Source organism: Camelus ferus, chromosome 1 (assembly GCF_009834535.1).
Source record: "Camelus ferus isolate YT-003-E chromosome 1, BCGSAC_Cfer_1.0, whole genome shotgun sequence".
Taxonomy (NCBI): domain Eukaryota; kingdom Metazoa; phylum Chordata; class Mammalia; order Artiodactyla; family Camelidae; genus Camelus; species Camelus ferus.
This window is the reverse complement of record NC_045696.1, coordinates 79,892,769-79,917,406: the sequence shown is the minus strand read 5'-3', so window position 1 is coordinate 79,917,406 and position 24,638 is coordinate 79,892,769. Positions and strand designations below refer to the sequence as shown.

At 37.3% G+C, this 24,638-nt stretch overlaps 1 protein-coding gene across 1 annotated transcript in view; it reads right to left on the bottom strand.

Annotated features, from left to right (window-relative positions):
- SPATA16 (spermatogenesis associated 16) overlaps positions 1-24,638 on the bottom strand; it is a 181,268-nt gene that overhangs the window by 54,140 nt on the left and 102,490 nt on the right. Inside the window, exons 4-5 of the mRNA XM_032484198.1 lie at positions 19,520-19,604; positions 80-227 (exon numbers count right to left, since the gene is read on the bottom strand). Of these exons, the coding sequence (XP_032340089.1) occupies positions 80-227; positions 19,520-19,604 (233 nt within the window). The remainder of the gene's footprint in view (positions 1-79; positions 228-19,519; positions 19,605-24,638) is intronic.

Below are 24,638 nucleotides of genomic sequence, written 5' to 3'. Positions count from 1 at the left end.
CAAAACCTCCAGAAATGGCCTATATTGGTTTTTATGGAAATGGAGTGTCAGCTGATACCTTGAAGGCATTGAGTCTTACCTGTGTAGATATAGTCCACATATGCAGGATGAGTTTTTGTGAAAACCTCTTTTACTTTTTCTATTTTATCAGCTCTGATTTTTGTTGCAAATGGTGTGTACATAACCGAGAAAGATTCCGTTCTGGTGATGGCTTCTTCAATCATGGCCTGAGAGGAAGCAAACAACCAATTTGGCATCAATAACAATACATGACTTTTTAAGAATGTAAAAAAATATAATTACCTTTATGGATGACTTAAAAATCTATATACTGCACTGCAAAGATAACATATTTTGGTCTTGACTATTCATTAGAATAAAATTTTAATTAGTTCTGGAAATACTATTTCATATTAAGAAAACCAATTAAAGGAGGAAAAGTTTGTAAGCAGACACCTCTAAACTGAGCTTGCTTGAAGGTAAAAATAAAAATTCTATTTCCTGAGTTGTCATTTTTAACTTGATTTTAAAATTCGAATTCTTAAGTCTAACATAATTACCTTATGAACAAACACTGTAGAGCAATTTGTACTTTAAAAAACTAGTTGAAATATCTAGATTGTAAGTATTATCTATAAATAACATGGCTAACTAGACAAACTATATATTTTCTTTCTTCCAATACCTGGCAAAGCCTTTAGGTATTAAAAAAAAAAATTGTTTCTCAACTTCCTCCCAGCAAAACTTCCTTTTCCTCCAGATCACAAGAGCCATTTGGGATGAATTCAGCTATTTAAGAATTTCTTTAAATTTTCTTTGCTCATCTACAGTATCTTTCTTGATAAAGCCTGCTGTCACTCTGAGCTTCCTGTTTTAACTTGGTCCATTAGTATTTGAAACAGACCAAAAGGAAATTTATGTGAAATTTTAAAAGGAATTTATTCCTTTCTACAACGTTTCCTTCTAACGAGGGTTGAGCATTGGATAAAAAGTGGAAGTGTCTACTATCTATAGTCATCTCATTTTTCTGAAAATAGCATATTATAAAAATCCATATTTATTTATAGGAATACATTTTTTCACAGACAACTGAGTGCCAATAACCAATAAGAAAAAATAATAGATTTGAACTTTCCAACAAAGAAAAACATCATTTAACACACAGCAATTTATATTATTACTGGCAAGGTATTTTGGAAAGAAGTTTTAAACTAATATTAAAAGCCGTAAGGAGTTGATTTTAAACTGGAAGGCTGATTTAACTTGTTGATTACTTACTTCATTCCTCAGTGACTTTGATGGCTCATGATCCATTTTCTAATTTCTAATTTAAACTTGTTGAGGGACAAATTTCTGATGGCTGAGGGAAAGAACTTACACTGCCCACAACAGTGTCCTTTGCAGGTGTGAGGAACCAGAGGGGGAACAAAGCGTACAATTTTGACACCAAAGTCAGAGCCAGCACTTAGCTAGAGGTAGTGATGGGTTATGCAGCGATGGTTGTGAGTGTGCAGCTGGGCTTGATGCTGAGTGCCGGGTGCTATTTGGAAGGATGAACAAGGACGATGCATGCAGCAGGTCTGGCATTCAGAGATGTGAATTAAGAACTTAAGCTATTTAGGTACCAGGTTCCAGTCTTCCAGCAAAAATAAAGATCCTTTATATGACATGGAATATTTTTTCCAGCTTGGTGCTTACATATGTTCATTGCTGGAACGAATTCTGGGATGGCCTGTCCAGACCAAAAGAGTAAATAGTCATACCTGGATGTGTGTTGAGTGAGGTACCGAAGAAGGAAGCTGCTCTGGACCTTGGTTCTAAGGTCACAATCTTACTTTACTGCCTTTTGTAAGCTGTTAGTTCTTGTATTAGTTTGCTAGGGTTGCCATATGAAAGTATCACAGACTGAGTGGCTTAAATAACAGGAATTAATTTTCTCATAGTTCCAGAGGTATCTGCAGGGTTGATTTCTTCTTAGACCTCTCTCTTTAGCTTGTAGATCTCCTGTGTCTTTGCAAGGTGTTTCCTCTGTGTGTGTCTGTATTCTACTCTCCTCTTATAAGGATACCAGTCATATTGGATTGAGTCTCACTTAAAGACCTCAATTTTACCTTAATTACCTCTTTAAAAACTCTATTTGCAAATACAATCACAATCTGCATCTTGGGATTAGGACTTCAGCCTATAAATTTTTTAGGGGAACATGATTCAACCCATAATACTTCCTAACACTCAAATAGGGGGCAGGTGGGTCATATCTCAGGTGGGTCATATTTCAGTGGTAGATCCTAGGTTCAATCCTGGTATCTCCATTAAAAAATAATAACTTTTCTGATGGTCTCTCTGAATATCTTGGGGAAGGGTATTTTGCCTTAAATTCTGGATCAAAAACTTCAGTGAAGTTATTTAACCCTCTAGTTTGCTTCCAGAAAGATATTAAGGGTATCCCAGTAAGGCCAGGACAGAAGAAAAACAGTCTCTCTATCCCATTTCTTTTACAGCTGCTGGCAGCATAAGTGACTGCTGGCAGGATCACTTTGCTAAGCCATCTCACAGCAGGGCAGAAAGACTGATGCCCAAGAGCCTACATCAGCTTTTTTGCATGTGGCAAAAGTGTGGGCTTTGTGTGGCAGCCTGATTTGCTCGTTTACGACATTGTGCTCTTGGCTTGATGCTGAAGGCGTGGCATCCAGGCTTCCACGGGGCTCTCCGCTGAGGAGGGTATGTGCTGGAGCATGGCCTCCCTCTCTTCCCACTCAGAGCCAATAGAAATGGGGTTCTTCTGTGGCTTCTGCCCTCAATCCTGAAGATGATTAAGGAAGTAGGTGAGTAAGCAGAGTGTGTATACAAGAATAGGGATTGGATTCTCCACTGAAGATACCTTCTCAAAGGAAATTGTTACAGCCCCAAGAAGAAATACTGCAACATAGAGTAGACGTGAAAATACAGATTATCTTTGCTCCAGATCCTGACACATCCTCGCTATGTTTTAATATATTAATATTTTTGTTTTTCTAGAGATAGACAATCTTGAGACTTTGAACCTGTCTCACATTGCTCTTATAAAGGAAAGGAGTAATATTATAAATAAATAAGTATATATATTCATGTATATTTAAATATTTCTGGTACATTATTGAATAACTCATTAGTGAATCGATTTAGAAAAAATTAGCTTTAAAATATTTATTACATTATAATTATAAATGTTATAATATTTATTATTTAAAATAGTGGGAATTTTGGACTGCTTTTGGCCGGACAACAAAATATCAGGTTTTCATCTTGTGATGGTAATAATTTGATAATTTAGAATTGGGCTTGTCTTTCATGAAGAGTCCAATATACACAGATTGAAATTTTAAAATATAAAGATTTTAAAAGCTGGAATGTTTTGTAATAATCAGAGACGTTAAAATAAAAATTTTAATTTCCCTTTCTTCATCAAAGATTTTCCTTGATTTTGAAAATAAATTAAGTGTCCAGATGAGAAATTGCAGCTTGTAACAAGTAAGCCATGCTAAAAACGAAAGTTTCAAATGATAGTTTTCAATTTGACAAAAATTTTCTGCAGTTGAGGCGTTCTTTCCCAGTGCATGACATTTCTCTGGTGTCAATAAATGTTGCACGTGTGCAGAGAATGGGGAAAACAATCAGTCCACGTGTCCTGTTGTTAAGCGTACACTGTTATTAATTATGCTTTCTTTGCTGCTACACAAACATAAACTTTGAAATTAGGTGTTTGCATTTGGGGGTCCTAATAACTCTCTATTATTTTCCTCATGTTTATCACGTTTTAAAGCTTATTGTTACATGAACCAAGAGTGTATGTGGGAAACTCATTTCCTCTGCAGACAGTAACATAATAATTTCTCCTTATACTTTAGCTAATCAAAAGAACCCTTTGCTCCCTCAGAAATCAACTTCCCAGGATAACTATGTAACAAGAAAGACTATGTGTGGGAGAGACAGGTGAGAGGATCAAGAGTAAAGGGAAGCAATCAAAGTACAGGGAAAAGATGACTAGCAAAAGAGAAAAAAAATCAGATTTATCTTCCTCTAAACCTAAGGTGGGTGGTTCTTCCTGGTAAATTTTTAAGAGCAGTCAAAGTGCCCAGGATAAATCTTGCAGTAACCATAAACCTCAAACATTTTCAGGATGATAGGATTATGACATTTTTTTCCTTATCTTTTTGCTGGAGGCTTTGGATAAATTGTGACCTTTAAACTGTGTGTCCAGTGTTGGTGGTTCAGTGAGTAGAATTCCTGTCACAACTAATTAGAAAATGTGATAAAATTATTACAGATTATTATCAAATTATTCCTTTAATGCTCCCAATATCAGGGTTGACCATAATTGCAGTAAATTGCTTCACTTACAAGATTAGATCTGGAAAGAACCTTGGGAATTTTCCAGCTCAATTCGTTGAATTGGAGATGACTTAAATGACTTGGAGAGGCAGAAGTGACTTTTCTAAGGATTAATGGCTTTTTAATTCTATAGAATTTAAAATTGGAGTCTCAAATATTGTATTTCACTTTCTCTTTTGAAAATTAGGGCTTTACCTCCTGGGTTTTACCCTCCTATTTAAAAGCAGTCATAATAAATATTATTTTAAACTCTAAAGTATTTCATTTACTTTAGTTGTGCGGTGCACATGAGTGCTGTAGGATTTTAGAACACGTCTGTCTGTGTGTCCTGGGCACTTGGTTGGGCATGTTCCCTTGCAGTTAGGTGTGGCCATGTGGGCCAGTGGAATGTAGGCAGGAATGATGTTCTTCCCAGGGTTAGCACATAAAACCTCCCCTAGTGTGATCTCTTATTTTCTTTCCTTATCAGCTGCCTAAAGAGGGAGGACTCCCAGGACATGGAGGAAGGCGTAGCTACAGGATGGAAGGAATATGGGTTCTCCTGTTGCTGACTGGAGGAGGACCAACCAGCAACACCCACATTGGACTGCAGTGTGAGTGAGAAATCAGCCTTTATTGTTTTAACTTACTGATATTTTGGAGTTATTGTAGCAGTTAGTCTACCTTAATACATAAACAATAATAAGGGAAAATTGGAATCTTCCCCATAATCCATTTTTCCCCACTAAGCTTTATGTATTATTTTAAAAAATAAAGAAAAAGATGGTATTTTAAAATAAAATAACTTCCCATTTAGCAGTGTGATAAATGCTTTTAATCCTCCTAAAGTTCATCTAAGTGAGTAGTACTATTGGATGAATATTATGATTGTATTGTTTTATCTTCAGAGTTAACATTATTACATTCAAAGGAAGCACTGCTATACTTTCAACCGATAAATGGTTGAGATGGGAACCTTTAGTCCTTAGTGGTCAATATGGCTCTTTATCATTAATGATAAATTTTGAATGATGATTAGAATTTTCTAGAAAATGGAAAAATAAAAAATTTGAGCAATATTTTCCAATTTTGATCCTTTTAAACATATCGGGATTTAATTTGAAAGATTTCAGTTTTCTTTGAAATTTAGATTCAACCTAATGAGCAGATTTCCCTAAAGAGCAGACCATACCTGAGACTTACTTATAAACCTCTTCATAATATCATTTATGCAATAGCCAAGATTGACATTTTAACGATGATTTTATTAATATAATATGTCAGAATAAAATATGTAATAATTAATTGTTTGCCCCTGCCTTCATGATCGACATTTTAATGCTGAAATATTGCCTTGGATTTACCAGAGTTCTTTTATTAAGCAACCTTCACTATAAGTTCTGTATTTTTCTAATATAAGGAAAGATTTGTCAGCTGTGCCATTACATTTATTAGCCCAGTGGTGTGAAAATTATAAATATCTCCATGCAGTTTAAATCAAGATATTTAATTTTTACTTGCATTTTCTGGAAATTAACCAAATATTGTACAGACAGGTTACTTGTACCAAGGTAAGCAAATTTTTAATAGCTATTTTGAGTTCTTTACTTTGCAACCTATCCTGTTTAAAAACAGTCATGGTAAATACCATTTTAAATTCTAAAGTATTTAATTTACCTTAGTTTTGCAGTGTATGTGAGTGCTATAGAATTTTGGAACATATACATGTGTGTGTGTGTCCATATATTTTGTGTGTGTGTGTGTGTGTGTGTCTGTGTCTGCGCGCGTGCGCACGTGCACTCCAGTGTTCACTATCCAGTCTGATTAGGATTAGGGTTAAGGTTGTGATTATATACTTCCATTAGCTGAATAACTTCAGCATTTAATGCCCCAAATTTACTCTGTATTAATTTTTAATCATTTATATTTTGTAGCACAATTTTATTTCCATGTCCCTTCAGCATGGAACTAAAGAGATGGAAGGGGGCTCAGGTATTATTTTAAAATCACTCAACTGTTACCAAGGAAATGAGACTTGTTAGTTCTGGTGAGTCACATGAGGTCAGAAAATTAAGAGACAGAAGCAAGACAAGAACACAAGTCTTCTAAGCCAGTACTTTGTCTTACACTGAATTTTTATCGTAATTAAATTGTATAATATCAAATATTACTTTCCTCTTTCTTTTTCCATGATTATCTTATCCCTGTCTTCAAAGACAAGAAAAATTTGACTTTAATGCTAAAAAAGAAACAAATAGGCCACATCAAAACTAAACCAGGTCAAGATCCCCTCATTACAGTAATCCTAACACAAAACAGAATATTCATCCTTCACACCTACTGGCCACAATAAGACTGTTTTGTCCACTGGCTGCTCATTAGATTTAGGATATGCTATCATTTAGCATGCCTGTCTCAAAGAGAAATATTTACAAAAATTAAATGAAAGGCTCCTTGATAGGGGAAGTTAATAATGTGCTTGGGTTGGTCTAGCTTATTTAATGGCAAAGCACATATAATTTATAAATAGAATTTAAAGTGTGTTCTTGTTCTAAAGACCCTGAATAATTTTATGCTTGCACATTAGAGAAACACCAACAGATAGAAACTCAGAACTACAAGTGTGGGTTTCAGCAGCCTCCAGACTCTTTAGGATCCCACAGAGCTTTCATTCTTGATGACTTAAAATGAATCACCAAAAGGTATCACAGGAATACGTAGCTGCTTTACTGGTAATTATTTCATAAGCACAACTGGGTATTGCTAATGAGCTTTAGCCTCTGTGTTCAGTGGTAAATGTCAACGCAGTTTGAACCCTTTTTTGTCATTGTACATTTCATCTCTATGCTTCATTTAGTTTTACAAAAGTAGGTATTCCTTTCCTTAATGGTAAGTATGTTATTTCTGATTGTATTTCTTGACTGGTGCTTTTAGATTGGGTGTGGCTTGCTGGTACACACAGTAGATTTAATGGTAAGATTGGGACAAGAACTCGGTAACTGGGTTCCCAGACTTGTACTGTTTTTTCCACCAAGAGTTTGTCTTATCTCTTGGGTTACTACGTAAGATGACTTTGAGTGGAAAACTCAAGGTGCCCTTGAAAAAAGTGTGTATTGGAGAAGAGGTTGAAAGAGTCCAAGGATGTTTAATTTGGAGACAAGACTTAGGTTGTACGGACGAACTGTTACCAGAGAGGAACCTGCGCTTGTACTCTGCCTGTGTAGGTTTTGTTGATAATTTACTGATAAATCTGGAAAACTCATTAATTAATTAAATGTGTTCACTGTGCATTGGCAAAGTGCTATAGATATATTATTTTGTTTATTTGTTAAGGCAACACTGGAAAACAAGCATTATTATCCCACTTAACAAATGAGAAAACCTCAGTCTTTATCTATTACAAGATGTAGGAGGTCTCATGGCTGCTTAGTGACCGAGCTGGGATTCAAGTCAGTTTTATATCAGTCGGAGCCTTGTCCTCTGAGCCATTTATGCCACGCGGACTCATAAATGAGGTCGATAGCCCTGTTCAGCCCTAAGACGGGATTACAAATATAAGAATCCTTAGCAGGAGGAAAAAAGTTCTAATAGATAGAGCCTTCCAGCGAGAGAACTGGTCATTTTGGAAGCAAGTAGCTCCATGGCCCTGGTGGTGCGCAGACCAAAGACGGGTGTTGATCTATCTGGAAGCCAGTGAAAGGGGCTACTGTGCTGTGTAGAAATGTGCCTATAGTGCTAGAGTCCATTACTCAAAGTTTGTCCTTGGTGTACACCTACCTCCCCGGAATTTCTTTTCTCCCTCAAGTTTCAATCTTGCCTAGACACCAGATACCTCTTCTTTTTCTTCCTATGTCTTTCATTTGCCTTTAATTAATCTTTTCTGGGCTGTAGCTCCTTACCGAGGACTTTGTATTTTAGAAGGCAACGGGTTACAGGAGAATGATATTATGGGGCAAATGTCCCCCTATAAATACCTTCCCGTCATCAAGATGTCTCAGAAGGGGGATAATTGCTACTGAGAAATGTAACAGGCTTGTCAGAGTGTGTATATAAAAAAGTGTATACATACACATGCACGCACACATGCACATACACTCTGTGACAACAAAAACACATGACAACTTCAAGTGATACGAAATGAAATGAAATGCTGTCTTCAAGAGACCTGCCACGCTACTTCCAGGTTATCTGTCGAGTCTCTAGTTTTATCTCTGATTTGTGTCTTATATGTGAATGTTAAAGCAGGCCCACCTCCACCTGATAAAGAATAAATAAAATGAAGACTTTCCATGCTAATTATGATGTTTTCCATCCCTTTAGGTTTGGGCTTGAAATAGTCCTCCCAAAGTCTTCTGGAGGTTTATTACTGTCTTTTGTACGTTGCTAAGTCCTAGTTTAGACCGTGCCATATAAAATAGCACCTGTACTTTCTTGGATAAAAATAGGTTAGGTTAACAGTTACTTTATGATCCTGAAAAAAAGTTAACCATACTGCATGTTAGAAGTTGATATTTAAAATGCCAAGGTCTCATTATTTGGAAGAGGGGAGATTATGAAAAAGAAGTGATTCCACCAGGAACTATGGCACAGGAAGGGTAGGCAATGTTAAAAAATTAGTGAGGAAAATACAATCATATGACTTCAAGAAAAGAGGAGAATTGATTTTTAATTGGTGTGCAACACCACTGAAAGAATGGCTGAATATAAATAAAAACATTAAAAGCTTTGAGCTTTACTGATTATCTTATACCTGGGTGCACACAGCTTAAAATATTTCATGATTTCATGGAATAGTTATTCCACATCTCCAACTGCTAAAAAAAAAGTGACCTCAATTTCTCTGCAAGGTTGTAAATCAATAACCCATAAAAAATCTATGGGAAATATAAAAGATAACCATAAACCTCTCTAAATTTGGTTTTGCTCGTAACAATTTTTGATTTTCGGATGCAAACAAAAACAAAGAAGGAATCAACAAGTTCACAAATTTAAACTGGAAGGCAAGCCTCTATGTGAACAAAATAACCTCATGGCAACCTAGCAGAATAGCCACAGGACTTCTGGGAGTCAAGTGGCTAGACCTAAATTTGTTGAAGTAAAAGAAGGCTCGGATTGCCTTAGATCTCGGAAACCCACATCATTTTCAAATGAGAAAAAAAGAAAAAGAAATTTAGAAGTAACTTTTTTTTTTTCTCCCTTGAGAACTGTCGGAAACCCAAAAAGCTTTTTAGGAAGGGGAAAAAAAGAAAAGGAAAAGCTGACTCTATTTAATAATCACCTATGGTTATTACTGCAAAACTGAACCAGCACCATGAAAAAAATATATATATATTTCTGAAGAAGAGTATTAAGTAGCTATTTCTCAGGAGTGGGTGAGGATTAATTTTCTTGCCTGCGGTGACGCCACTCTTGCAGCCGGTAGGGCTGAGGCCCGAGTGAAGTGTGCTGCCCCCTGCAGGGCACATTCTGAGGCACCGTCCCCCAATTCTTCCCTGACCTGGATGTCTGACACTGTTTTAGCAGGAGACAGATCTGTTTATTTCTCAGTGACAATTAGGGCTCTGAAGGCAGACAACCTCCGAAAAGGTGGCACTCGGACTAGAATTCACACTGAGGGGAAGTAACTGAATGTTCGACTCATTTTTCAAAGACAGCTTTGGCTCTTGCCATGGTTGTGTGGGACTGAGGAAGAGGGACAGTGCGGTGAGGAGGGAGGTGGGGGCAGGGAGACGCAGCCTCACCCACTTGACGGTCTGGCCAAATCAGTGCCACCAAATACGTATACCCGCACTGATACGTACGTGTGGATTTAACATGTGCATGGTTCAGGTTCCTTTCTCCCTCCCTCCCTCCCTCTCTTCTTCCTCCATTTCCTTCCTTTCTTCCTTCCTTCCCAATGCCTGAGACTCTCACAGACCATCCATAGAAAAACCACACAAAACTGTACAAACGGAAAATAATGTCACGGTCACTATCTCCTTTCTGGGAACACTCAACCTTGTATCGAATAGATGCCTCAATTATATCTTTCATTTAAAAGTGAACCTCGCCTCCTGGCACACTACCTCAAATAGCATCAAAGCAAAATGAAACACAGGCAGCGTTTAACAACGCTGGTAACCATAGAAACATATCATTAAAGAATATATAAACAGGAATGAATAATTAGAGGAGAAATTCATTTCTACATTTATCTTTTTCCAAGACCCAGGAAAAGCAGCTCTCTTATACCTCTCATCTTAATTTGGATGCTTCCTCTTTAGCCTGCCTTCTGACTGAAAAATATGAGAATTCATGAAATGAGAATTTTAATATTACCTAGCTTAATGGACAAGTCTCTTTGTAGGCAGGTGACTAAAAAACATTGCAAGGATGCCCATTGTTGTCTAGATATAACATTGAATGCAAGAGAGGACCCTGAGGCAGCCAAGGAATTTGCTTTGGGGATGGGAGGTGGGCAGGAAAACCTGACTTATATCATGGCGAGAAGGGGAGAGCAGTTGTTGATGTTTAAAAATGGAAGCACGGTTTGCCTCACTTACTGGGGGCATTTCTAGAGTGGAGCATGTAGGAGGGGAGGAATCTGGGGCTTGTGGATTATATCTGTGGCATTTTCAGGTAGTCAACATCACCTTTACAGCTCGTTGGCCACTCTACCTTTGCACCTAGGAAAGTCCTGCATAAACTCCATGGTTGGCTGAATTGGTCATTAACTTAAAAAATTATAAATGGTCTCAGAGAACATCTAGCCCATGGTTGTGCATCAGAATCACCTGGAAGGGGCAGTAGACAAATATGACTTTTAGGCCCTCACTCAACTCTGGGAATCCAATATTTCAGATGTTTTCCCAAGTGACTCTTATACAGATGGTCACTAGACCAGTGTTTGAGAACCATTTTCCTAAGCCAACTTCGTCATCATAAAACAGTATAAACTAAAGTCTAGAGCAGTTGTGGTAGATTGAGTTGTTGATCTCAACTTGCTCCCTCCCTAAAACGATATCACATCCACAGCTTTGTCATGGCTTTGCAGTAAGCAGAAGAGTCTTACTCCTTGTCCTTGGGCTTGACCATATGGTTTTCTTTGGCTAATGGGATGTTAGCAAGCATGGCGGGAGCAGAGGCTTAAAATGTGCCTTACTGGTTTTGCTTACTCTCAGAATCCTGCATTTTGCTGTAAGAACAGACATCAAGTAGTTACAGGTCAAAGGAGGATAAGAGACATGTGGATCACACTTGGGCCTCTTTGCAGCTTAGAGGTAAGCTTAGCAGAGCCCAGCTAAGACCAGCCTAGATCAGACAAACCCAAGCTAACTGGCTTATTATTATAAGTCACTGGGTCTCAGAGTGATTTGTTATATAGTATTATTGTAGCAGTAGCTGACTAATACAGGAATGAAGCGACTTCATCCAAAATTGAATCCTTGCATTGAAACTATTTAAGTTATATATCATGACTCTTAGGCTTGATCTCATTTACTGCTTTACATTGCCTGTTTCCTTTTGCTTCCTTTCCTCCACTGAGTTAAGCACAGATACCCATGAGCTTCATAAGGTCCTTCTGTTCAGTCTACTTTCCCTGTATTCCAGAGCACGGTCACCTTTCCTCATCAGAGCTTACCTTTCCTTCCATCGTGTACCTTCAGGATTCTGTTTTCATGTTTCCGAAGAGACTAAGAAAGTCTCAAACTAATTCCCACACCTGTGTCAAGGGGTCACCAATTAACAGGTTAAACACTTCTAGATAAAATTTCTTTTTTTTAAGATTTCTTTTTCATATTACTTGGGGAGGACTAGAGACTTAATGCCAAATGGTGGGAATTTAAGCACAATATATGGCAATTGATAGGGAAAATATTTTTAGGTGAGTGGCTTTGGCGCTTCTCAAATTATATCTGATCTAAATACTATAATCCCTTACTTGTTCTCAGACACTTCCTGTCCAAATATTTTATAAACTCTCTGCTTGACCGGCCAAATAAATAGACTATAAACGTAGGCCATTAAGAGAAATGCTCATATGGTACTTCTATTTTGTTCTCTCTGTGGAAAAATTTTTCACAGGGAAGCAAATCTTTAGAGAGAACACATTTTTTTCCCTTCTCCTGAACATGTAGGTGTTTTGTTAAAGATAATAAATTTTTGTTTTTTTTAAAGATAAATTTTTTTTTTTGGTGGATCCTTGACCTTACTTTGCCTGTAATTTCATGTTGAAGATCTTATTTTTATTTGGAGGTTGAGATATCACACATTTTACCAGGTAAATGACTAATACTGGAATGATTTTACCCTATCAAGAAGATAAACAAAGAACTGGAATGAAAAAGGTAGCCTAAGAGATCAGCTTCCGTTCAGTGTTAAGCTGTCCTACACCATTCTCTGGTTAGTGCACAGAAATGCATTAGCGTGCTGCTACCTTGATAGCTACTTGTGAAAGAAGAAGCTAATAGCTAAAACCTTAGAATTTGCATGGAAAAATTTGTGAGCACAGAAATCAGTGAAGTAAAAAACTTCTGGAAAAAGGCAGTCTTCTCCAAATATTCTGATGAATCCCAAACTCAACTAAAGCACAAAAGGTATCCACAATTTAGAATTTAAAACACACAGACACACACACACATACTTGTCAAATTAATACAAGGACTGAATTTTTAAATTGAAAACAAAACAACTATTCCAAATTCTCAACTTTATTGGTTTGAGTTTCATGCAAAACCAGTATTTAATTTGGTTGACTGATTAACTTAACATATATGTTTACTAAGCTGCTTTTTGCAATTCACTTTGATGGTACTATAGAAGAAAACCAGATTAAGAAGGGGTGTCTAATTTAAGTACTAGTTGTTTTTCTTTGTAAATATTTTGTGCTGGAATTATATTGCTTTTGAAACAAGGTGATGTCTGTTTTGTTCACTGCTGTATTTCCCCTACATAGCACAGTGCCTAATGCAGTCACTAATGAGTGCTTCATAAATATTTGCTGAATGAGAATGAGTGACAGATACAATCTGAGAGTAGAGAAGAAAGCTATCCACTTAATTAAGAGGAGTCTGGAGACACTGGATTGGAAAGGTTTCCAGCTTGAATGACTGCAGTGCGGTTGGAGGAGGCACTACATGACACTATCATTCTGGGTGCTGTTTTTCACTTAGAGTGCTGGAAGCAGTAAATCTCTCCCGTTAGGCCCAATACCAAAGAGAAAAGGGGCTGTTGCAAAGAGTAGTGCAAGGGTCTTATCCTGTGGTCTGTGAACCCCTGAAAGCCATGGAAGGGCCTTAGGGGACTACACACTATGCACCATCTTGCTCAAGCATGTCCCTGGGGAAAATCTTTAGTTTGTCAGTGCTGCCAGCTCCTGATTTTGTCCTTTGAAATATTTCTTTTTGGTGAGCTCTCTTTGGAAACCATTTAGGCCATTGATATCTGTAAGATGGTGCACATTTCATTGCCAAATACAACTTGAATTGGATGGAAAGTCTTGGTATTCTCTGCACAGATGGAGGACCCGAGAAGTTGGCACTGCCTCAGCTTCTGCTGCTTCACTGAGGAAAGATGCTCCACATGTCAGGCTTTTTACATGGGCTTGTGTTGGTGTCAACAACCCTTCCAACAATCCCCAAAGAGGTCTTTCTACTTCTGTGAAAACCTTCAACTTCCTCAGAGCCAAGAACTCAAATCAGTGCCTTTTCAGTAAATCTTTGTCAAGATACAAGAGCACCCCATGAGATTCTTTTCTATGAGAGAATTTTGTTGGCAATCCAGAGAAGAGATTTAGGAGAGATTTGGTTTGGTTAATTCCTTAAAATTTTTAAGAGAAAAGAAAACCCCATCTTAGAACAAATTGGTGGTGAGAAGTTCATTCTAGGACTAGCTTTATAATGGCTCATATCTTAGTCACATAAATGAGGCAAATCTTTTGATTGAAATGCTGAATTTACTATCAGAAATATTGCTGAAGAATAATGAGCTTTTTTGGTTGGGCTTCTATTCTAAATGAGGTGACTGGATGAAAAAGATGAATTTTCCAATGCTGAAGGTGAGACTGACAAAGTCTTAAGAGTTTCTGGGGACAAAAATCTACAGACACTCTGCAAATGGCTTATCTCTTATGAAGGTCACTTTTTGTCCAGATGACTTTAAAATTGAAACCCATTGCTGACAGAGATAGCCTTGATGTTAAAGAGTTAATAAAGATAATCTGAGGACAAAGGAAATGATGTAACATGAATTCGGGGATTTCTTGACACATGAAGCACATGAGATATCGTGAGCTACAGGAGCTCTGACTCCATTTGCTACTAGAGACTTTGTGAAGCAGAATTTTACCTCTTATTGCCCTCAAATGGAACGTTGACACTGATGCAGTGTCAAATATGGTATTTCAGGTTCTTATTCTAGAAAAATTGTATAACCTTCTCACAAGCGTGGAAAAGCCATGATTCTCTGTCAATGCTGCTTTAGGAACTAGGTGTAGATCAATTTCCAATGCAAGTTGATAAGTAAGAAGCACATTTCTTCTGTGTATGTGTTTATGAGTATTTTCTAGTTGATGCTTGTCATCTGAATCAGACTCTCAGAGGGGTTTGTGACTGAAAGAAAGAAAGGAAAAAAAGAAAGAATTTAAAAAGAACAGTCAAAGTAGGGCATGAGCTGATCAGGCAGCTTGCCCCTGTTTAGTGCGGTTGCTCTGTACTTGGTTGGTGGGAGTTCTGCAACAAAATTAGCTGTTACTGCCTTTTTTCACTCCACTTTGCTAAGTGATGCAGACCAGAGTTGGTTCTGTTCCTCACGTTGCAGGAGATAAAGCTGCACGTAAGATAACCCACACAGCTGAGAACAGGGCTGAAAACAAAGGTGAGAAAACAGGAAAAGTAAACAGGCGTGGAAGAGGATGCCTTGTTTGGTTTTGTTTTTTGGTGCTATTAAATCTAGCTCTGCTCTTGGCGCTATTAAATCTAGTCCTGGATCTAAGGGACTGGGGCCTTGGGAAGTGCACTAGAGTTTACTCTAAAATTCTTCTTGGAATAATACTATTACTTCAGGAGCAATATTCAAATACACAAGAATCACTGCTTCAAAATGGCTAATTTCCAGCCTGACTAGGGACTTTCTGTTTTTGCTAATTAGTTCAGAATTGTGATGAAGTCTGAGGGTGTTTGAGAAGAAGAGAGTGGCTGATAACAGAAGATGAGTGTCAGGTAACAGAAGCATGAATGCAAGTACGGTTGACAAGTTATTTCCAACCCTCTCTAGTTCTGCAGAGGTGATACTATTGTAGAATAACATGTGCAAACACTTTTATTCAAAGTGATATATCCCAGTATGAGCTATCATATAGTATAGAGCTTTATGCCTTTTTTTTTTCTTGCTGAGTTGATGATATGAAAAATAGTCCTAATACAGCTGAAAGGTGTTCTTGAGCTCACCAAAGCAATGGTCTATTTTTCTGCATTTGAGAGTTTGTAAGTCAGTAATGTAGGAGAGTAAGTGTAGACTGGTTCTCAAATTTTTACATTCTGAAATTTCCATTTCCTGTTTAAGATCACTAAATGAATAACTGGCCAGGGTGGTAGGGATTGTATGTGGTTGAGAGGCAGATATATAGTAACTTCTCCACTTACAAAGATAGTGAAAATAGCCCCTCTGTTCAGTCTCTTCAGTTTTAATGGCTGTCTACAATATACATGCAGACATAATTTCTACCCTCTGATGTGTAGGGCATTTTTACATTCAACAGTGTAATTGCCATGGTGGTTTGAGGCAGCCCTGTCTTTAAAGTTGATATGAACTGGGGACTCTGGCAATATTCCAAAACCTACTTTTGATTTAGAACAGAGCACGGTTTGGGGAGTGGGGAGATATATGCATTTGAATTAAGATGAGGGAGAGACTGGCTAGCAGAAAGAAATATATAACTGTTGAGACATTGGTGTGGTATGCTAAGCTGATGTTGGGGCTAGTTAGAGGAGTTTAGTTCATGAAACTTATCTTCAGGATGCCTTTTCTAATTCTGTTACTTTTTTTCCTTAAATTTTGTGACACGTATTTTTTTTATTGAAGTATAGTTGATGTACAATATTTTAAGTTACAGGTGTATAAGAATGTAGTGATTCACAATTATTAAAGGTTATGCCCATTTATAGTTATTATAAAATATTAGCTGTATTCCCTGTGCTATAAATATATCCTTGTAGCTTATTTTATACATTATAGTTTGTACATCTTAATTCCTGCCCTACATTGCCCCTTCCCTCTCCCCACTGTTAACTAACCTCTAGTTTGTTCTCTATATCTGTGAGTCTGCTGCTTTTTTGTTATCTTCTCTAGTTTGTTGTATTTTTTAGATTCCACATATAAGTGATATCATACTGTATTTGTCTTTCTTTGTCTGACTTATTTCACTTAGCGTAATACCCTCCAGGTCCATCCATGGTGCTGCAAATGGCAAAATTTTCATTCTTTTTTATGGCTGAGTAGTATTCCATGGTGTATATATATGTCGCATATTCTTTATCCATTCATTTGTTGATAGACATTTAGGTTGCTTCCATATCTTGGCAATTGTACATAATGCTGCTATGAACATTGGAGTGTATGTATCCTTTTGAATTAGTGGTTTTGTTTCTTTTTGTATGTATACCCAGGAGTGGAACTGCTGGGTCATATGGTAGTTCTGTTTTTAGTTCTTTGAGAAACCTCCACACTGTTTTCTGCAGTGGCTGCACCAATTTATGTTTCCAGCAACAGTGTATGAGGCTTCCTCTTTTTTTTACATCCTTGCCAACATTTGTTATTTGTGTTTGTTTTTTTTTTTTTTGATGGTAGCCAATCTGACAGATGTGAGGTCATCTCTCATTGCAGTTTTGATTTGCATTTCCCTGGTAGTGATGTTGAGCATCTTTTCATGTGCCTACTGGTCATCTGCATGTCTTCTTTGGAAAAATGTCTATTCAGGTCTTCTGCTCATTTTTTAATTGGGTTGTTTGTTTTTTGATGTTGAGTTGTATGAGATGTTTATATATTTTGGATATAAATCCCTTATTGATCATATCATTTGCAAATATTTTCTCCCATTCAGTAGGTAGTGTGACATCGTATTTGGATGTGCCTGATAATATAAGATTTTAGAGCTGAAATGGGCTTTAAGAACAGACCTTCTCAAACACCTTATGCTGGTCATTTCTTATTTTTTAGCTGAAGCTCCTCCAGAAACTAGCTTGCTTTTTAGGTTAGATGTTGCTGTTAGAACTTGTACTGGATCACACATGACTTCCAGACAAGGATCCTTTTTCAATAACCAAGTTGTTTCAAATTAAAGAAGAAAAAGAGAATACAAAGACAACTAGGTTTTTTAAAAATTATCTTTTATTAGTGCAGAATAGTAAAATAGTAGTATTAGTTTTATTCCTTTTTTGTATAGCAAACATGGATGTGTTGGTAAGTAGAGGTTATTTATTTTTAGTTTGAGATAAGTAAAATAGGGGTACTAATGCATTCTGAAGGTTAAAGGAAACAGAAAAAACATTTATTTACAAAACTTATTTACAAAAATAGATCCAACATTGGATCTATTTTTCCTGGTTCAATGTAGAACACATAATAGGCACTCAATATATGTTTGTTTAATGAATGAATAAATTAAAACATTCATTTGGGACCTAGTATATATGTCAGGCCTGCTTAATATCATCTAACCCTTAAGATTCAGCTCCTTTCCTACCTTTTTCCAAAAGCCTCTGAAATTCTTTAATAAAACTACCTCTTTCTCTACTATGTCTATAGCCCATATTATTTGCTTATTTTTCACATCTAGCAATTCTTTACTGCTATTTACTTACGTACATATTAGCAACTACTACTGTCTTGTGTGTTCCAGATTCCTGCAGAAAAGTCTCAAACTTATCAGCAAATTAATAATTTTTTTCTGAGATTAAACTTTTTTCTACTTGAAGGTCAACTTACAGGTTACTTACTTATATTAGGACTAATTTAAATCTTTATTTTTACAATAGGTAAATTGAGCTCTAAATATTTAGATGGAACTATATAAATTACTGAGAATGTTATATGGTAAACCTAATACTATATTGTCCAATGAAGATAACATGTGATATAGGGACAGAAAGCTAGTGGCCAAGGCACAGTAGTGAAAATCTGGGAAAAATCAAGAAGCAGCAGAAGATTGTTGACAATTATTTCTCACTTTCATAGTGTTTTAGCACCTCTTATTCTATTTGGTTGAAAAGTTCATATTCAATTAAATTAAACAATTTTGAAATACAAAGAAAAAAGTTCCCACACAGTCTGGAGAGGAGGAGATATAGGGGGTGGAGTTGGCTTCTGTACTTGATTTTCAAATATTTGAAAAAATTTCATTTGAAAGTGGGTTTCCATTTGGTCCGTGTGGCTTCACTGGAAACCACTTGATGGAAGTTTTAAGGGAGTAGAAATCCACTTTAAATGAGGAGAACAGTTTAATAATTAGCAAATTTTTTCTTGGAGATAAGTGAGCTCTTCACTTTGAATCTATTTCAGTGGAAAGTCATTGACAGTTTGTGGGAGAAGGATAGGATAGGATTGTACATTGTGAAGGAAATGGAACTAGTAAATTCTAACTTCTTATAATTCTAAGAAATTATGACTTTCTTCTTGACATGTAGTTGACCTTTGGTATGACTTCTTGCTTCCATTTTGAATAATAAATAAGAAAGAAGATCTGCAGTTTGTTATTGTATTGTTATTCAAATACTGCGTGTTACTCCACAAATACGATGAATCTCCGTATTTTCATTTATTATGTAATTGGTATTACTCCTAGCAATCTTTTACAGGTCATAGATCAAGAAGAATCTATGAAAATACAATGTTCATATTTTAGAGGATCATGTCATTATAGCAGCATGCCTGGGAAACTAGTTCCTGGGATGTCTAAAATTTATATTGGGTTGTAAAACTGAAGTATGGGCCAAGGGTTAACAACCTTGAATTTTGCCCTTAAAATTAGTCTCCGAAAATCTACTTCATTATAAATACATTACTACTGAGTAGTGTTCTTCTGATTGATATGCCCAGAGCTACCTTTTTCAGCAGTCTTTGAAGCACCAATCCTTCATTTTGGTTCTAAAAATGAAATGGGCTCCATCTCCCTAGTTGGGACATCAGTTTTTACCTGCCAATACAGTTTGATGAGCTTGCTTATACACTGTTCACTTCCTCCACAGAGCCAGAACATGTAGTCAGCAATCATGGCACTCCTACGAACAAGGACAGATTTTTTTTTTAAAAACAAATTTATAGGACAGAAGGAAGACCATAACAGGCAGTATATATAAATACTGAAGAAGATTTTGTAATGTATAAATTAGACTAGGCTAATATTAAGCAAAGCAGAAGGCACATTTTAGAATGTAGAAAGTAGGTCTTTCTTTTTTTTTTTTTTTTTTTGGTAGCTAAACTAAAAGTATAAGAGAAGGAACACGCCATTTGTCTTCTGTGTGATTTTTGTTTGTACAGTATAAGAATATTTAAAGACTATGAGAGAATGCTTTGTTTTGGTTACCTCTTATTAAGCTTCAGAGCACTTATAGAGTAACCCGTATTTTGTGGACTCTAGAATGCCTTCCAACCTAGCAGAGCATAGATAGCTAACTATTGTATATTTAAGCATATCTTAGATTTTACCCAAGTTAAAGATTATTCACCTCTGATTTAACTAGCCTCCTTAAAATTGAAAATAAAAAAATTCCAATTGAACAAACACTCCCCTCCCCCAGCCTTTGTGCTTAATTGAATTAGTTTTAGAATTTAGTGTGTACAACCATCGCATTAGTCTTATTAAGCTGAGAGGATATTAAAAACTATTGTGCAATGGATATTAATTCATTGCTTAGCACCCTTTGGAAAAACAGTTTACTTTTATGACTGTTTCTCTGCTAGACCTCTCTATTTCTTTCCTCCAGAGATTCCAAATCTAATTAAATGTGACTAGAAGTAATTCCAAATTGTCACGTTGGCCAATTAAACATATAATAATCCTGTGTACCTAATCACTAGGACCAAAAGTTTGTTTATTTAAGCAGACCTATCACTGTGTACCTTGAACGTTTTTCTTATCTTTGCCTGCAGATACGTGTTGTTTCTTGACATCATTGAAAATTGAATTAGACATTTTCCTCCCCTAAATATAGGTTGTTTAAGGCACAGCAGCTGGAAACTTACTGGGGTGCTCTGCTGAAGAATTAGAATGTTTAGATTCTTGCTCAGGACAGACAAAAATTAGGACTCTTAAAGATCAACCTTGGGAAAAAGATACCATTTGAAGGATTATTCAGCTCAGTATTTCTCTCTTTACACATGTGTTATTGGAAAGAAGCTGCCCACTGACATTTCAAAATTAATGACAGTAATTTAAGAATAACTAATCTTTTAGGAATCCTTTTATATTTTTCAAAGCCCTAGTTTAGCAAGATAAAGTGAGCTAGCAGGTTTTGATGTCACATGAACACATATGAGGTAGAAAACAAGTTGTAAAAATCAGGCTAGAGAGGAGCACAAGTAAACCTCAAATATTTGCATTTTGATAGAAACGCTTGGAAAAATTTTCTTCCTGTGACAACCTAAAAAGTCACTCTACTTGACATTTGGTGCCTGTCCCCTAGTAGATACCCATTTAACAAGCTAAGAAATTGAGGAAAAACATAAAATCTCACTCTGAGGGGCAGCACACACTGTATTCACAGAAGCTGGGTACTCTTAAGTGATGGCTTGATTCTACACTCTGATTCCTCCTGCCATCAGCATTTGGATATGTAAATACGGCTGAAACAAACACTGCTAAATGAGGACACCAGGCATTAGTTAAAACAGGGCTGGGCAACCTTTTTCGGTAAAGGGTCAGACAGTAAATATTTTAGGCTTTGTGGTCCATACCTACTCCCCGTTGCCTTTCGGAAGCATCTGTAGGCAATAAGTAAACAAATAAGACTTTATTTACAAAAAAAAAAAAAAAGTGCTCGGCCAGATTTGGCATAGTTTGCCTAATTCTAAGATCAACAGATTAGGTTGAGCAACAGGTGGCAAGCATTGGTATAATTGTCAGTCAGCAGTCAGATGTCAGCTTCTATGCATTCTGGCCATGGGTCCCCTCAGATGTTTCAGGGAGAACGTACATATCGTACTGAAATTATTGATCAGTTTTGGAAAGAAACTTTATACTTTTGAAACATGGAAAAACTGTAAAAGACAATCCTGTATCATAGACACAGTGTCGAGTTAAGTAAAATCTAAATCCACTGTTTCTATCACATTAGTGATTGCCATCCTTGGATTGGAATAACTGTGAAAAAAGAGAAAGTAGGTCACCACAGTGGGTTTCTAGGGCTTTCCTGCATTTTTAAAGCTTTCGATGATTTGGTTTTGAGTTCACCATTGTACAATTAGGAGTTTTCGCATTTTTATTAATGTTTTCCAAAAGTTGCTTTTTCTACTATAATGTGTTGTCAAATTGCTGCTTTCTTAAGTATGATTTTCTTATATCCAGGGGTTCAGGGTTTGTTTTTTTTTTCCCCCAAAGGAATACATGTTCAAATCTGTATTGAAATAAGGGAGGAATTAAGATTCATTGAAATTTGTTACCTGCCCTCAGTGAAACACAATTATTAGAATTTTTAAAAGATACTAGTGTTAAGTAACTATACATGGGTTTCATAAAGCTACACATTTACTGAGAAGTTTTCCATACGTACACTGTGTTTCCTCCAGTACCTGGCACAGAGCTGTAGGAAAACGATTTAGGTTGTAGTTGCTCCAACCCCACTTTCTGCCCACGGAAGTGGCGGTTATGCTTCCACCACCCACCTTCCTTTGTCTGGTGCCCTATCATGGCTCTGTCCTACAGTCCAGCCTCTGTGAATCAGTATAAAACTCAGTGGGAGAATACGAAAAGGGCATGGAAATAACATTATACCACACAATATTTGTGAGGCAAGAGATAGGGGTTTTCCATCATGCTGAATTTCTCAAGGGCAAAGATAATTAATTAATTAATTAACCCAGAGAATCTACAAGGAGTCAAATAGCTTGTGGGAGCCTGGTTTTGGCTGACTCACTTCATGAATCAAAAGAAAACAATGATCACTTACTCTTCCTACTTTTCTTCTGTTTTCCTTTAGACCAGTATCCTAGATGCTGGTCAGTGCAATTCAGCGTTGCTTCTAAATGTCTGCATTTCATTGTCTGTATTCTATTCAGCTTCCTTTTATTAATCTACTGAATGTTGTAGCTGCATGGGACTGTGAGATCATGTCAGCCAAACCCCTTTGATGGTCGGTGGTTTAGTATCTGTCAGTTTTGAGCCTTTACTAAGTGCTAAGCACCACAGTAAGCACTTTACACGGCGGAGTGTGAATCTCGCCCACCCACAGGCCTGCACCAGATCTCATCCCACCTTCCCACCCATGGAAACTGCTCCAGAAAGTCTTTCTCTTTCTCTCCTTCCCCCTCGCTCTCTCTTTAAATTTCTCCTTTTCTCTTGGAAGTTTTCTACCAACACACAAAAATGTTGTTCTTCCTACCACCTTAAAACAAACGAAACACCCAAAAGCCTCTCTTGATCCACTTAACTTCCAGTTATCATCTCAGTTCTTTCTTTTTCTTAAAAAAAACACACAACACAAAACACAGAATGCAAGCAAACAAAAGAACAAAAACCCTCCTCTGGAACTCACTCCAGCAAGGCTCTTATTCCTACCACTTCACTGAAACTGCTCTTGTCAGTGTGCCTGATTGTCTCCACACTCCTAATGCAGTGGCTCAATTCTCAGTCTTCATTTTACACATACTCTCAGGTACAGCTGATGTGATTGTTCCTCCAGTATCCGCGTCCCCTCGTGGCTTCCACAACTCTGTTCTTTTTGGTTTCCCTCCTGTCTTACTGGTTGCTCTTTTCAGTCTCCTTTGCTGGCATCTCCTCATCTCCCTGGACTCCTAACTTTGGAGTTCCCCAGTGCACAACACTTGGACCCCTTCTCTTTCTGTAATCAGTCCCTTAGTGGTCTCACCAGTTTGTAGCTCTAAACACCGTCTGTGGGTTGACAACTCTTACATTTATACCCTGAGTTTAATGCTCTTCTTAGCTCTCCAGACTCAAAAGTTGCCTTCTTGACGCCTCTACTTAGATACCTAATAGGTATTTTGAACTTATTTCTATATCTGAGACCCTGATCTTCCTTGCTTCCTCTCCCCCAGTCTCTAGTAGTCCTCTTCATCCATCCAATTTCTCAGGTGAAAAATCTTGGAGTCATTATTGACTCCTTTCTTTCTCTCATTCCCCATCCAATAACTGGTCAGGTTATCTTTAACCTGTTTCAGAATCCTGCCACTTCTCAGCATTTCCAGCATTGCCATGTGGTCCATCATGTCTCACCACGATGACCACAGCAGCCTCTAAACTGGACTCCCTGCTTCCCACTACATCAGTGCTCAACACAGCAGCCAGAACAATTCCATTCAAATTACTGCACCAGAGTAGGTCCCTGCTGTGCTTAAAACTGCAGGGGCTTCCTATCTCACTCAGAGTGAAAACCAGTCTTGAAAATGGCATTTGAGCCTCATGCCAGCTGGTCACATGTTAATTCTCTGACCTCATTTCCTACTTGGTCCTGCTTTCCTCATAAAGAGGAAACACTGTTGCCTCTGGGGTTTTGCAGCTGTCGGCCCCTGTCCTAGAGTTCTCTTTCCCGAGTCACCCCCTGCTCACTTCCTTCAGGTCGTTATCGGGTGTTACTCTCTCGGTAAGGACCGCCCAGGCACGCTCCAATACTACCCATACTCTCACTTGTTTTTACCTTTTCCACAGTCCTTATCGCCATCCCACGTAGTGGTTATTTTGTTATTAATTTTGGTCATGTTTATGGCTGTCTTCCTCTACAGTAGGGCTTCACAAATTATGGGCTGTGGGTCTGCGAGTTGTGTTTGTAAAGTTCTACTGCAACATAGCAATGGGCGGTCGTTTGTGCATTGTTTATGTGTTGTCTTTGACTACTTTTGTGTTACAGTGGCAGAGTTGAATGATTACGGCAGAGACCTCATGGCCCACAAAGTGTAAACTATTTACTGTCTGGCTCTTTACTAGGGTGTAAGCTCCCTGAAGGCAGGGATTTTTGTTTGTTTTAGTCTCTGCTCTGTCTGCAATGTCCAGAGTAGTGCCTGGCACTGTTAATGCGGCAGTCACACGATAAATGTTTGTTGGCTAAACGACAAAACATTATTTAAACTAAAAAAATCAAATT